General features: G+C 40.1%; 1 protein-coding gene across 1 annotated transcript in view; it reads left to right on the top strand.

Moving 5' to 3' along the window:
• The window catches only part of SLC5A10 (solute carrier family 5 member 10), a 180,416-nt gene that overhangs the window by 48,026 nt on the left and 116,445 nt on the right, over positions 1-15,945 (top strand). Inside the window, exons 6-7 of the mRNA XM_021004503.2 lie at positions 14,906-15,011; positions 15,813-15,893. Of these exons, the coding sequence (XP_020860162.1) occupies positions 14,906-15,011; positions 15,813-15,893 (187 nt within the window). The remainder of the gene's footprint in view (positions 1-14,905; positions 15,012-15,812; positions 15,894-15,945) is intronic.

Consider the following 15,945-nt stretch of genomic DNA (forward strand, 5'->3'; position numbering starts at 1 on the left):
TAGTTATCTAGGATCTCCAGAGGGGTATCTGATATCAAAAGGGCTAAGGGACAGATAATGATGTCTCCATAAGAATAAAATTAAAATATGATTAAGCCAAGATCTATGTTTTCAACATTCTCATAAAGTTTAGTCATCATTTTTTCTCTTTGTCAAAGTATTCGTAATTCCAGATTAGAGATGTTGAGGTGTAGATGCTAGGGGTGCCAGGACCCTGAAATCACAGGTTCTGCCCAAATAAATTGGACCCAAGTCTTCTTTCAGCCAAAGACAAGGTTTATTACAGATGAACCATACAGGCCAGACTCTTAAGGAATCTGAATGAACATTTGTGATGCTCGTAAGGACGAGTGGGCATGAGGAAGTCTTAGCACTTAAATGGGGGCCAGGATGGATATTATATACAGCCAAGTAATTTGGGGTGCCCGGAGGAGAGACTGGGAGGAGGATCCTGAAGCTGGGGTGACTGGGGGAGGAGTTTAGGGAGAATCCTGATGGGAGTGTCTGGGAGGTTAAATACGGGTCATCCCGAATAGACAGTGGAGGGCTAGGCTTTATTAGGGTAACAGAGAACTGGAAGATAGGGAAGGAAGAGGTTAAATGGGGTCTGGATAAGATTAAGGATGGGAATTATAACCTAGGGCTATAGACAATAGAGACTAGGCTGCATTAGAGTATCAAAGGGAGATAGGGACTAGGATAAGGAAGCGCCCAGGAATAAGAACGAGAAAAGAGGAAATGCCAGGTGAGTGGATTATAGCCTCAGGCAATCTCCTGAGACTTCTTTGACCAAGTGAGTTCAAAGGAAGCTTAAGGGTTTTCTGGGGCCTGTAGATAAATGGGACCCAAATTCTTTTTGGAGTGAGAGGCAAAGGTCTCAGCTTGGGCCTATACGCCATCAGAGATAGATAAAAAAATTTATCAATAATTCTATATTCTATATATCATATATTCTATGTATCTATTATAATTATGATTAATTAATTATATATTAATATATTCTATATATCATCATATCATGTGATTTATAATTAAACTAAACAGTTTTTCTTGAAAGTAAGTAGAACAGTTTGAAACTCATAAATAGAGGAGAGGTGTCTTTTTTTTTTTTTGGTGAGGCAATTAAGGTTAAGTGACTTGCCCAGGGTTACACAGCTATTAAGTGTCCAGTGTGTGAGGTCACATTTGAACTCAGGTCCTCCTGACTCTAAGGCTGGAGCTCTATCCGCTGCGCCACCTAGCCGCCCAGGAGAGGTTTTGACACTTATTTAATGATTGCATCTTAATATTTGACTTCTCACATCTTGTGTGATATTTTAGCAAAACAACATAGAAGATTAGCTGAACTTATTGCTATCTAAAGTTCAAGACAGGCTATTGAGCAAACAGTATTAAAAAGTCATAATTTATCACCGCACTCAGTAAGTTCAGTTATATCAATGAGAAAACTCATTATGACACAATTTGCATTGCAGATTCACTCCCAAGTTAAGAAACCATATTGTGGGTATCTGGTAGTTTAGGTTCAAGATGGGAACAAAATGAGATATTTGTAGTTCATCTTTTGTTGTTCAGCTGTGTCTGACTCTTTGTGACCCCATTTGGAGTTTTCTCGGGAAAGATATTGGAGTGGTTTGCCATTTCTTTCTCCAACTCATTTAACATATGAGGAAACTGAGGCAAACAGGGTCAAGTGACTTGCCCAGGGTCACATAGCTAGTAAGTGTCTGAGGCTGAATTTGAACTCTGGGTCTTCCTGACTCCAGGCCTGGCACTCTATCCACTATGCCACTGAGCTAATCTGTTTAACAGTTAACAAAAGGATACTTACTTAGCCATATCACAGAAAGCATATTCAGCAAGAACACAACACTGGTTCAGGTAGACACAGCCCCTCCCCCTCTTCTCTTTATAGAAACACATCTGGTCATCACTATAGGATGTCATGGAATATCTGTAAAGTCCTAGGGTCACTCATTTTGCCTAGGCTGGCTTCTAGGTTAAGGTTTAAAGTTCCTTATCTTTTAGGGGAAAAAAAAACTATCCTAATTCACATGGTATGAATTTGTTTATACCTGTACCTGGTAGATATTGTTCATACCATATACCACATGATTGAATTTACATCTGTAGAGCCTAGTTTTATGCTAATTTGAGTTCAATATATTCTAGTTCAATCTATAACATCAGACTCCAAACAATTAAGGTAATAAATATACTCCAGTGATTTCATAGCTAGGATTGCCATTAGCAGGGATAAAGGGAATGGGAGGAAGAGCATGAAGGAGAGGAGAAATACAAAAAGTATTACAACACAATAGGAAAGGTAGTAACAGAAACACAATCATTTATATATGCCATAACAGCAGGGTTCAAAGTTGTAAGAGACACATCACCAAATTAATTATTATGTGTTATACAAGCAGCTTCTACAACTTATGTTGTTGTTCAGTTATTTCAGTCATGTCTGACTCTTCATCACCCTATTTGGGGTTTTCTTGGCAAAGACACTAGAGTAGTTTGCCATTTCCTTCTCTAGCTCATTTTACAAATTAGGAAACTGAGGCAAACAGGGTTAAGTGACTTGCCAGGGTCACAGCTAGTAAGTATCTGAGGCCAGATTTTAAGTCAGGTGTTCCTGAGTCTAGGCCTGGTGGTCTATCCACTGCTGACCCCCTCTTCAACTTTTAATCATATTATAAATTACATTTAATATCACTGTTTTTAAGTTATACCCTAAATGGTCAATGGTTAGCTTTTCTGCAGAGAAGAGAATTGGTAATACATTTTTGAAATAGGAATATCCCATTATTTCTCATTAATTTAATTATTATCTCTATGTAAATACCATACAAATCTATATATCCAGCTCTAGTCTCTCCCCTGAGCTTCAGTCCAGCATCACTATTCTCCACTCTCAAATCTCTTCTTCCTTTGTCTTATAATCATCACATCTTGATAAACCTCAACCCTGGATTACTTTCACTATCCTTGTCCTTGCTGCTGAATGAACCTTTTGGAAATCATGAAACAATGCTGAATGGGTCCGCTACAAATTTATGCTATCAAGCCTCAAATGGGTGCTCACTGCAGCAAGACCACCCTTCTAGTTCTCCCTAATTAATTCCCTATCCTAATCAATCACCACACTGGCTCTTTAAGCCTCTTCTTCCTCAGTCCTCCCATATCAAATCCTTTCACCACCTTCTCAGATAAGAACCTTGTTTCATACTCTGACATTCAAAATGTTCGAGAGACATAGTATTTGGGTAATTAACCATTTTACTAATAATGCTAGTTTATTACCAATAAAATGAGTCAGTGACACTTTTTTTATCAATTTATTTTGATTTATGAACAATCACTTCCATAACCTTTTGAGTTTTAAATTTTTCTCCCCTTCCTCCCCACCTCCTTCCCTGCCTCCTTCCCCAAGACAGCTTGCAATCTGATATAGATTATACATATACATTCCTATTAAACATATTTTCACATTACTGATGTAAGGAAAAATTAGAACCAATAGGAGGAACCACAAGAAAGGGAAAACAAAACAGAAGGGAAAAAAATAGCAAATAGTGTGCTTCAATCTGCATTCAAACTCCATAGTTCTTTCTTTGGATGTGGATAGCATTTTCCATCATGAGACCTTTGGAGATGTTTTTGATCTTTAAATTCGACAATCTTAGTGAAATGGATGAATATTTACAAAAATACAAATTGCCCAGATTAACAGAAGAGGAAGTAAAATACTTAAATAACCCCATCTCAGAAAAAGAAATTGAACAGGCCCTTGATGAACTCCCTAGGAAAAAATCTGCAGGGCCAGATGGATTTAAAAGCAAATTCTAGCAAACATTTAAAGAACAATTAATTCCAATATTATATAGACTATTTGGGAAAATAGGCAAAGAAGGAGTTTTACCAAATTCTTTTTATGATACAAATATGGTGCTGATACTTAAACTAGGAAGACTTAAAACAAAGGAAGTAAATATAGACCAATTTCCCTAATGAATATAGGTACAAAAATTTTAAATAAAATGTTAGCAAACAGGCTATAGCAAATTATCACAAGAATACTATACTATGAACATAATCGATCATGTCAACAACAAAACTAACATAAACCACATGATTGTCTCGATAGATGCAGAAAATGCTTTTGACAAAATACAGCACCCATTCCTATTAAAAACACTAGAAAGCATAGGAATAAATGGAGTCTTCCTTAAAATAATTAGTCACATCTACCTAAAACCTTCAGCAAGCATCATATGTAGTGGGGACAAGTTAGAAGCATTTCCAATAAGATCAAGGGTGAAACAAGGATGTTCATTATCACCACTGCTGTTCAATATCATACGGGAAACATTAGTTTTAGCAATAAGAGAAGAAAAAGAAATTGAAGGTACTAGAATAGGCAAAGAAGAAACAAAGCTATCACTCTGTAGATGATATGATGATATACTTAGAGAATCCTAGAGAATCAAGTAAAAAACTACTTGAAATAATAAACAACTTTAGCGAAGTTGCAGAATATAAAATAAACCCACATAAATCATCAGTATTTCTATATATTGTCAGTGACACTCTTGAATGCCAAAGACAATCATGGTTATAAGCTTACAGTTTATATGACCTTGGAAGAGTAGGTATTCCTGACGGTAGCAATCAACTTTGATTGGTTAACAATTACTGAGAAGAATGAATATTTCAATGAGAAGTGGACCTATTCTAATGAGGGGCTAGAGGATATGACTTTGATTATGTCATTTACTTCCAAATTGCCTTGGGAAATATAATCAAAGAATTTATCAGCAATGTCCTTCAGAGACTAACAACTTATAGGCTTCTGAAAAGATTCTGGTCCTAATTCAATAATTGATTATTAATATGAGAGAGAAATAATCATTTTTCTCAATACTTCACAGAAAAAAAATAAAGTCATCTACCAAGAGCTCCCTCTTCTCTCCTACTCCTTCCCTCACATCCTTCACCATATATTCCTTCACTCTAGTCCCTGATGACGAGGTGGCCCTTCCCCTTGCCAAGGCCAAGCCTCGTACTCTTCATTCTATCCCCCTCCCCATCATCTCCAGCTGATTGCCCCGGTTATCGTCCTTACTTTTTCTTTATCTTCTATCTCTCCCTATCTACTTGTTCCTTTCCTGCTGGCTACCAAGCAACTAAGGTAAAGCAATTAGCCCAGTGCTAATAAGTACATGGTAGGTACTTAATAAATGCTTTCTAAACTGCCCTTTCTAAATTTCCAGTATTCTTATACATTACTCTCCTCCAGACATTCCATGAGTCAGCCATACTGACTGTTGCTTTTCCATACATGAGATGAGTACCTTAGTTCAAGCCCTCATCGGTTTTCACCTAGATTATTGTAATGGCCTCCTACCTGGGGTCTCTCTACTTTATGTCTCTCCATATAGTTGCCAAAGTGATTTTCTGTAAGTGCAAATCTGGTCTTGTCACTCCCCCTCCTCAGGAGACTCCAGTGGTTCCATGTTGCCTCTAGGATTTAAAGCCCCTGAACAACCTAGCCTTTCCAACCTAATTTTACATCACTCCTTTTCCCACACTCAACAGTCCAGCCAATCTGGCCTTCTCTTTGTTGTTCACACATGGCACTTCCCATTTCCTGCCTACCTGCATTTGCACTAGCTGTCCCTCATGCCCGGAAAGCCTTCCTTCTTCACCTCTGTCTCCCTTCAAGACACAGCATAAGTACTATCTTCTGCAAAGATCCTTTCCTGACCTTCCCATCTATTAGTGCCCTCCCTCCCCAACTCCCTTGTATTTATTCTATGTTTGTATATATGTATATATGTGTATGTATATTTATATATGAATATATTGCACATACTTATATAAGGACATACTGCCACCACCCCACCCCTCACCCCCTATCCCCCACCAATAGAATTCAAGTTTCTTTCAAGAGGGGATTGTTTCATTCTTTGTGTTTGTGTCCCCAGAGCCTAGCACAGTCCCAGGCACATAGCAGGCACTTAATAAGTGCTTTTTGACTTATAGTGGGCATGAACAGGTTGCAACACATTGCAAACAAAGAATTATAAAGAAGTATCATAAAGGATGTCATCAAGGAACTATGTGACTGAAAAAGAAGATAGACTAATTAGTGTTAAAAGCAAGGGATAAATGATGGGCAGCCTGTGCATTTCATCGATATACTTGAGAAGTCAGCAAGACATCAAGGATGGGTCCCCACACATGGGGTGAACTCTCTGTGGTGAACTGATGGGAGAACACGGACAAAAGGCCATGGAATAGGCATACATGGATGGCTTTCAACCTGCATTATTGGAGAGAAAACCCAAATTGATGACATCACAAATCCATTGTAGAATGACAAAGTTGTAGACTGATGTTGTCGAGGGGGATTCTTTTGCACCAAATTTAGAAGGGAACACCGTGCTATTAATCAGAATTGGTATCTGAAAAGGTCACCACAGGATGGAACAATAGCCCAAACCTAATGATATGATATTTTTAACAGGAATAAATATATTTATGTTGAAAAAAAGTAAATTAGGCAAGTGTAGTTAAGACATGACTAGGAAGTAGATATGAAAAATACCTGGGATTTTAGAGTCAACAGTGTGACAAGGCAGACAAAAATGGCTAGTGTTACCTTGGGGAGTTCTTCGGTTCAGTTTTGTGATTTCGTTGATGTAGGGAATTTCTAGTGAGGAAACTTCCTCCTATCAGTAAGTATTCTGCAATTTATATTCTTCGAGATTTGCCTGGAGCATTGAGAGATTAAGTGATTTGCCTCAAGCTGTCACCCAGCTAGGGAATGCCAGAGCCAGGACATGAATCCAGGTTTTCCTGACTCTGAGGTCATCATCATATTGTCTCTCCATAATGCTTTAGACTGAATTAATAGGATCATAGGATTTAGAGCTGGAAGGAACCTTAGGGATCATTTAATCTAAACTCTTCATTTTGCAGAAGGAAAGGAGGCCCAAAGTGAAGTGATTTGCTTGTGATCACAGGCAACAAATAGAGAAACACAGTATCTAGAATGTGGGAAGTGGCAGTCACATTGTACACTCTCCTGGTCAGACTGCCTTGAAGTATTATGTTCAGCCCTGATGTCACATTTTAGGAAGGGCATTGGAAAGCTAGAGCAGGACCCGATGAGGGAAACCTGGACGGTCAGTCAGTGAATAAGCATTTATTAAGCGTTTGGTACGTGCCAGACCCTGTGTTAAGCTCTGTGAATACAAATACAACCAAAAAGAAAGACAGTCCTTGACCAAGGAACCTACACTCTGATGGAGGACAACAATATACAAAAGGAGGCTGAAAGGGGGATGGGTGGAGCTGTGGTGAAGATGTGCAGAGTATAACCTGGGACTCTGTGGAGAGGCTGTACCACATGAATCGTTTGAAGGGACTGAGAATGTTTACTTTGAAGAAAAGACAGGGCAACATGACAGCTGTTTTCAAATATTTGGAGGGCAATCATGTGAAAGGATTAAACGTGTTTGGCTTGTTCGGCTTAGAGAGAGCTAGGAGCAATGGGTAGAGTCAATCAACCAATCAGCAATCATTTCCTTGGTGCCTTCCATGCTAGGCATTATGGTACTTTGTATCTGGGGATACAAATACAACAGCATGACAGTCCCCGCCCTCAGGGAGTTTACCTTCTATTAGGGAAAGTAATAGTAACGTAAAGCAATACACAAGATACACAAAGTAAATCCAAGGTAATTTTTTAGGAAGGAGGTACAACCAATAATAAAATAATAATAATAATAATAATAATAATAGCTAACATTTATATAGCACTTACTATGTGCCAGGCCCTGTGTTAAATACTGTGCAAGTATTACTTCATTTGATCTTCACAACCCTGAGAGTAGCTGCTATTATCATCCCCATTTTACAGATGAGGAAACAGAGGCAAACAGGTTAAGTGACTTGCCCATGGTCACTCAGCTAAGAAATGTCTGAAACCAGATTTGGAATGACTCCATGCCTGGCACTCTATCCACTGCTCCACCTAGTTGCCCCATTAAATATTTATTAAGAATCTACTATGCACTGGCCCTGGATTCAGGAGGACCTGAGTTCAAATCCAGCCTCAGACACATAACACACATAACACTTACTAGCTGTGTGACCCTGGGCAAGTCACTTAACCCCATTGCCTAACCAAAAAAACAGAGTCTACTATGTGCCAGGCACTGTGATAAGTGCTAGGGATATAAAAAAGGCAGAAGACAGTCCTTGCCCTCAAGGAATTTACAATCTAATGAGGACTGGCAGTTTAGAATATTAGGAAAGGTTTCCCATAGGAAGTAGCACTTAAACAGATTTTTGAAGGAATTCTAAGGAATTTAGGAAGTAGAGGTGAGCGATTTCCAGGCATGGGGAGCAATCTGTTTAAGGGAACAGAAGCTTCAGATGGAATGTTTTGGGTGAAGGCCCACAAATAGTCCAATTTTGCTAAATCGTAGAATCTATGAATCACACAGTAAAGAGAGGCTGGACTCAGCTTACAGAGAATTTTAATTGCCAAAAGGGTTTGTATTTGATCTTAGAGATAATAGGGAGCCATTGGACTTTTTTGAATAAGGTCAGAACTGTGCTTTAGGAAAGTCACTTTGGCTGTTATGTGGAGATGTGGAGGACGGAGTGGAGGCCGCTGAGGCAGGGAGATCAAAAGAGAAGTTATTGAAATAGTCCAAGAAAGAACTGATGACAATCTGAATCCCACGGTATTAGTCACCAGAACGGGGACAGATATGAGAGATGGCGTGGAGATAGAAGTGACTAGACATGACTAGACATGACTAGATTTGACATCTAATTAGATGTGAAGGACAGGGAAACTAAAGAGGAAAGTGGGTGGAGAGGAGGAGCTTTTTAACAATTAAATCTGCCCAAAGTAGAATGCCTTGCCTTGGGAAGTTCTCCATCACTAAGGAACTCTTCAAGAAGAAATTAGATAATCACTTATCTGGGATATAGCAGAAAGGATTCCTGCATAATGATTATTTATTTATTTATTTATTTTAAGGTTTAAAAAGCACTTGACTGTGCTCTAGGTAGTGAATACATTATTATTTTCCTTTTACACATGAGGAAACTGAAGCTCAGAAGAGATTAAATATTTTACCCAGGATCATATAGCTAGTGAATTACAGAAACAGAATTTAAATCTAGGTCCCTCCTCACTTCAGGCCCAACATTCTATCCAGTGTACTAGACTATATTGAATAGGAAGCTGGAGGAGCTCAACTCTGAGGTCCCCTCTTTGGCTGAGATTTTGTGATTTAGTCATAAAGTTTACACTGGTTCTTGGCTTAGAAGAAGTCTTTTCTGATTTGTGTGGGAAGAGCTGAATTGAGGTATGTAATAGTGACACTATTTGATGATCATGATGAAAGAAAGGGAAGTTCCCAGATCAGCTGGGCACCACGAAGCGAGTTTCACCAAAATGTGCTTATCAGTTGGAGGGAGGAGAAAACCAGGCAGCTCCCCCTGTATGCCTGAGATTGCTTGGGGAGGAGTGGTATAAGCAGTAGAAAATCCAAGGTGTAGGGGCAGCTAGGTGCCGCAGTGGAAAGAGTACTGGCCCTGAAGTCAGGAGTACCTGAATTCAAATTCAGCCTCAGAACGAACACTTGACACTTACTAGCTGTGTGACCCTGGGCAAGTCACTTAACCCCAATTGCCTAAAGAAAAAAAAGGAAAAAGGAAAAAAAAGGAAAAAAAAAAGAAAATCCAAGGTGTGTCTGGCTGAATAGGAGAGAGAGTAACCCAATGGACTTGATCAACTTATGGGGTAGCAATTCTTTGTCAGGGATTTCTGAGAAAGTATCTCTCTATGGAGAGTGTGGACATTCTCTCTAGCACCTTGTGGAGGGGACAAAAGGCATCGGCTAATTAGATTTCAGAGACTGGGACTGCCCCAAAGTGAATAATTTGCTTTGGAACTGCCTCTTGGTGACTCCTGGAGAAGGGATTTAACTGATGTGGGCTGACCCCAAGATGAATTGTTTGGCTTGGACTCTTGAGAGGATAGACTTCTGTGGAAAGAACCAGCCCTTTGTGCTGGCCCATAAAAGGCAGCTCACATTGTCCTTGGCTTTTTCCCTTCCATTTCCACTTATATTCTGGATAAATCCTTTAAAAATAAACAAATAAACAATTACCAAACCACACCTCAAAAAGGCTGCTGTGAGGAGTCAACTTTTTCCTGTAGTAGCAGGTGGTGATGGTGGGAGTTTATCATCCTCCTTCCCAGGAGCCATTAATAGTGGCTTAGAAGAAACCACAGAAAAGGAAAAAAAAATGTGTTTGCCTACTTGACATGAGAGTGGAGTTCCTAGATAATCTTCCTAACCTTCCTTCCTCCTAGATAAAGGAGGGGTGATTTCCTAGGCAGCAAAATCCAGAAATCTAGTCTTCTAGCCAGGGAAGGGGGATTTCCTGGATAGTATCACGCTCAGGATTGCCTTGTGAGTAACCCTAAGTTCAAGTGTTTGGAGATCCAATCTTTTATCCAGAAAAGGGGAATTTTTTTTTTCGTGAGGCAATGGGGTAAAGTGATTTTGCCCAGGGTCATGTAGCTAGTAAGTGTCAAGTGTCTGAGGCCAGATTTGAACTCAGGTCTTCCTTAATCCAGGGCCAGTGCTCTATCCAGTGCCACCTAGCTACCCCCAGAAGGGGAATTTCTTGAGCAGCTTGACTATTGTTATGGGAAGAGAAGGCCGTCAGAAGGTATCAGCAGGCTGAATGTCTATAGGTGACTTTGTATCTGGACAACTTTATGACCCTGAGGAAAACTGGGACCCACTGGAGAGGGAGAATTCTATTGATTATGGGTTATTGTGTAAGTCTTTCATGCTTTTTCTGCTTTGTTTGTGAGCTCAAGTGAGTCCTTTGTGTCTCCTTCATTTTCTGTGGACTGTCCTGTAGCTGGAAATGTTTGTTACCTCAAATGCTTGTATGGGAGGTGGGAACTCTTTAAGCCACATCTGTGGAAACCTAAAACTGAGCTGCATAAGATGATTTTTCCAATGCAAACTCTAGGCGGGAGCAATATAAGTTAGAAGCTAGATTATTTTTCAGTGCTATCCCAAGACTGGATAGTCAATATATGTCCAGAATTTGGGTGTACTGGACCATGGGTTATACTTGCTGAAATTTTGCTGCTGGGTCTTATCTGATCTAATAAGTTATATTATCACAAGCTTTTAGCTCCCAAAGACTGAGTAAGGTACCTTATTCTTCTTCCCTAGAGTGGCTTGCCTAATTTTGACAAAATTTACTTATAGTCCACATTATATTGCTTTAATGTTTATAAAGCACTTTTCCCATAACAATTCAGTGAGATAGGTAGCATATTATTATGATCATTTTACAGATGAAGAAACTGAGGATCAGAGATGTGAAGTGTTTTTCTAATGGTCACATAGCTAATGAATGTTGAAGTTGGGATTTGTGTCTGTGTCTAACAGACTTCATAAGTACAGGATGGGAGACATATGGCTAGACAACAGTTTGTCTTCAAAAGACTCTGAGGTCTTGGCAGACTATAGAACCATTTGTCAACAGTATGATGTAGCAGCCAAAAAAAAAATTATGTGCATACCAATGTAGTGGGCAGGATGAGAGAGGTGATAATCCCAATGTACTCTTTCCTGGTCAACCTTTATCTGGAGTATTGTTTGTTGTTCACTCACGTCCGACTCTTTGTGACTCAATGGACCATAGCACACCAGGCCCTTTTATCCTTCACCATCTCTTGAAGTCTGTCCAAGTTCATGTTTGTCATATCCATGACACTATCTATCCATCTCATCCTCTGCCGTCCTCTTTTCCTTTTGCCTTCAATCTTTCCTAACATCAGGGTCTTTTCTAATGAGTCCTGTGCTCTCATTATGTGACCAAAGGATTTAAGCTTCAGCTTCAGTATTGACCTTCCAGTGAAGAGCCTGAATTAATTTCTGTAAGTATTGAATGATTTGACCTCCTTTCTGTCCAAAGGACTCTCAAAAGCCTTCTCCAGCACCACATCGAATTCTGTGACACTCAGCTTTCCTTACAATTCAACTCTCACAGCCATACATTACTACTGGAAAAACCATGGTGTCAGACTCTGAAAATAAATGACCAAAGAGCCACAGAAATTATACAACAACTGTTAATGCTGAAAAGTAAAATAAAATAAACCAAAGAGCCACAGAAGTGGCTAGACAAAGAACTGAGCAGTGAGATGTAGCAGTGGCAATGAGGGGGAACAGAAACAATGAGGCAAGTGTGATTCATGGTAGGGCTTCATGACCGGAACATGGTTCCTGCAGGTGCTTGTCCAAGCTCAGGTACCACTTTGGGTTGGTGTCAACCAGTTCTGTGACTTAGCTACAGCAGAGTTCATCCAGAGGGTGATTGCAAAGGCTTGTTGTTATGCCAAGCTCAGGGCACAGCTTGCTTGCTAGACCTTAGCTCTGGAAAACAGGGTGGTCTCCTAATAGTAAAAAGAGAAGGATAAAAAGAGAGGGGTGGTCTTGGCATGGGGATCCTGACAATAGCTTTGACTATACAGACCTTTGTCAGCAAGGTGATGTCTCTGCTTTTTAGTGTGCTGTCCAGATTTGCTATAGCTGTCCTTCCAAGGAGCAAGTGTCTTTTAATTTCATGGCCACAGTTACCATCTGCAGTAATCTTTTACTATGGAGTATTCTGGGCATCACATTTTAGGAAGAGCATTGATGAGTTGGAAAATGTTCAAAGAAAGGCAACCAAGATGGTAAAGTGCTTTTGGGTCATGGTATATAAGAATCAGTTGAAGAAATTGGGAACGTTTAGGCTAGAGAAGAAGAGACTTGGTTGTGGGTAGGAATGTGGTGGTAAATCTTTACCAACTAGCTCTCTGGGGAAAAAGTGTACACAGGACACATTCTTAAGTTTAATCTGAGTTATTAATATTTTCTCTATCACTTTAAGTCTAGACAATCAATAAAATAATAAATTAAATCTTGATTTGTGGCCTCTACTGATTTCCATAATGTAAATGCTCACACTGAAAATTTAACAATCACTCTTGGTAGCTGATTCTGAGCTTCCACCTGGGGTATTGGGCAGCAGCATTGTACAGTGGAAAGAGGGCTGGAGAAGGAATGAGAGAATCTAGATTTGGATCTTGACTCTGTCAATGATCACTTGTGTGATCTTGGGCAAGTCATTTAATCTCTCTGGGCCTCAGTTTCTTCAACTGTAAAATAAATGGACTAGATAACCTCTTAAGTCACTGCTACCTTTAAATCTATGATCGTATGAAGAGGATTGGTCTTGTTCTACTTAGCCTCAGAGGACAGAAGTTAGGAACAGGTAATGGTGTATTACTAGTAGTAATGAGTGCAAGTTTCAGAGAAGTAGATTCAGGCTTGATATAAGAAAAAGCATCTTTATAATGAGGGCTGTCCAAAATGAAATGGGTAGTCTTAGGAGGGAGTAGGCTCCCTTTTATTAGAAGTCTTTAAGCAAAAGCTGGATGACCATGTTAGTTGGGATTCCTGGGCAACTAAATGGTGCAGTGGATAGTCAGGAAGACTCATCTTCATGAGTTCAAATCTGGCCTCAGACATTAGCTGTGTGACCCTGGACAAGTCACTTAACCCTGTTTGCCTCATCTGTAAAATGAGCTGTAGAAGGAAATGGCAAACCACTCCAATATCTTTACCAAGAAAACCCTAAATGGGGTTACAAGGAGTCAGAACGACCAAGAACAACTGAACAACAATAATAGAAGGGATTCTTGTAGATGCATAAGTTGGGTTATAATGGCCTTAGATGTTCTTTTGACTCTGAGCTTCTAGGATTCTGTGACCACCTAATCCGGTCTTCTCTCTTCTATACCATCCTGCCTCTTAGGGCTTCCTGAAGGAGTGGGGCAATGGAAGCCCTGTCCCAGAGTGAGCCAAGTGAATCATCAGAATATTAGATCTGGGAAGATCCTTAGAGATCATCTAGTCCAAATCCTTCATTTTACAGTGAGGAAACTGAGGCCAAGAGAAGGGAAGTAACCTTCCCAGAATAGAATGTAAACTCCCCCTGCACAAGCCAATGCTTGACACTTTGTAGACACTTAATAAATGTTTGTAGATTCATTGTCTGAGGATAACAATAAATACATTGCCCTGGTTTCTTTTCTCTCAGTCTCATGTTTATTCGCCTGTGACACTTGAAAGTAATAAACATTTATTAGGGGCAAATAGGTAGCCCCAACCAATGGAGTCCTGGATGTGGAATCAGGACCTGAGTGCAAATTCTGCTTCATAAGCTTACTAGTTTTGTGGCCCTGGGCAAGTCACTTAACCTTTCATGAAGCCTCAGTTTCCCATTCCATAAAATGAGGATAATAATAGCACCTACATTACAGGGTTTTGGGGTGAATTAAATGACATATTTGTAAAGTGCTGTTACAAAACTTAAAGTGTTATATAAATGTTAGCTATTATTATCATTACTTTTCATTTTAAAAATTATATGATTTAGTATAGACTTTTCCCCCCACTGTGAGTGTAGATAGGTATGCCTAGACTTCATACCTCCTTGACTCAGTTTGCCTGCTGAGTTATGAGCCCTGGAACATGACCATTGTGGTTCTGTTGTAGTTAAATGACCCCAGAGTATCTTAACATCCTGCCTTTGACATTACCTTCAATTTATCCTGTATTTATCTTGTTTATACATAATTGTTCATATGTTGTCTCTCCCCTAGCCAGTAAACTCCTTTGAGAGCTCATTGAATGATTTATTTTTTTATCCTTAGAGCATAGCATATTGCCTAGCACATAGCAGATTTTAATAAATGCAAATTGATTGACCATTGACCTTGTGGCCCTTCCAGATTGACTTGTATGCAGGGGCCCTTTTTGTGCACATCTGTCTGGGCTGGAATTTTTTCTTGTCTACTGGCATAACGTTGGTGATCACGGCAGTTTACACCGTTGCAGGTAAGAGATGGAATGAAATAGATTGTGGATCTGCTTCAATGAAACCGTTTTTTCCATGCCATGGACCCTCATCCAACCCAAAGCTCCCTCTGCTCTAGGCACTGCCTTCCTGCTCCCCACCCTACTCACCAGCACAATGAGGAAGATGATGCAGAGAAAACATAGCTCCTGACTTGGTTCCTACCCTTTGCGTGTAGGTTTACATATACCTCCAACCCTGTCTGAGAGAAATATAGTGCTTCCATACCAAAGGTCCAATATATTTCTGACTTAGAGTATTGGACTGGAAGTCAGGAACAATTGGTTCTGAATCTTGGCCACCTCTGACAGTTTATAGCTGCATGATCATGGATGAGTCACTTACTCAGTTTCCTCATCTGTAAAAAGAGGAAAATAATAACAGTAATACCCTGTTCACAGGTTTGTCATGAGGTTTTTAGCAGTGTGAGAGCAGAGCAGCATGAGCAAAGGTACAAAGAAGGAAAAGTAGGGGGCATGTGCGGAGAATGATTGGAGATGTGGCGCAGGAAAAGAAGTGAAGGGCAGAGAATCAGAAAACAAAGCTGGGGAGTTTAGAACTAGGTCAGAGCATGGAAGGCAGTGGGTGCCAAGCTGAGGAGAGTCACGGCAACACGGATGACTCCACCTTGGGAGAGGGCATGTGGGTGATACACAGGCTTCCCTCACTTCCCCCAGAGTTTCTAACTGCCTGGCTCACTGTTCCATTCATTCATTCGTAATAACTGCCCTGTATTGGCCTGAGTCTCATCTGTCCTGAGCACTGTTACCCTTTTCCCATAGGTGGCCTGGCTGCTGTCATCTACACCGATGCACTGCAGACACTGATCATGATAGTTGGGGCAATCATCCTGACAATCAAAGGTAAGGAGTTGACCCCAACCCCATCTTGGGCTGTTTGTTCCCATGCTCAGCA

This window comes from Phascolarctos cinereus, unplaced genomic scaffold (assembly GCF_003287225.1).
Source record: "Phascolarctos cinereus isolate Bilbo 61053 unplaced genomic scaffold, phaCin_HiC Scaffold_4;HRSCAF=312, whole genome shotgun sequence".
In the NCBI taxonomy this organism is placed as follows: Eukaryota; Metazoa; Chordata; class Mammalia; order Diprotodontia; family Phascolarctidae; genus Phascolarctos; species Phascolarctos cinereus.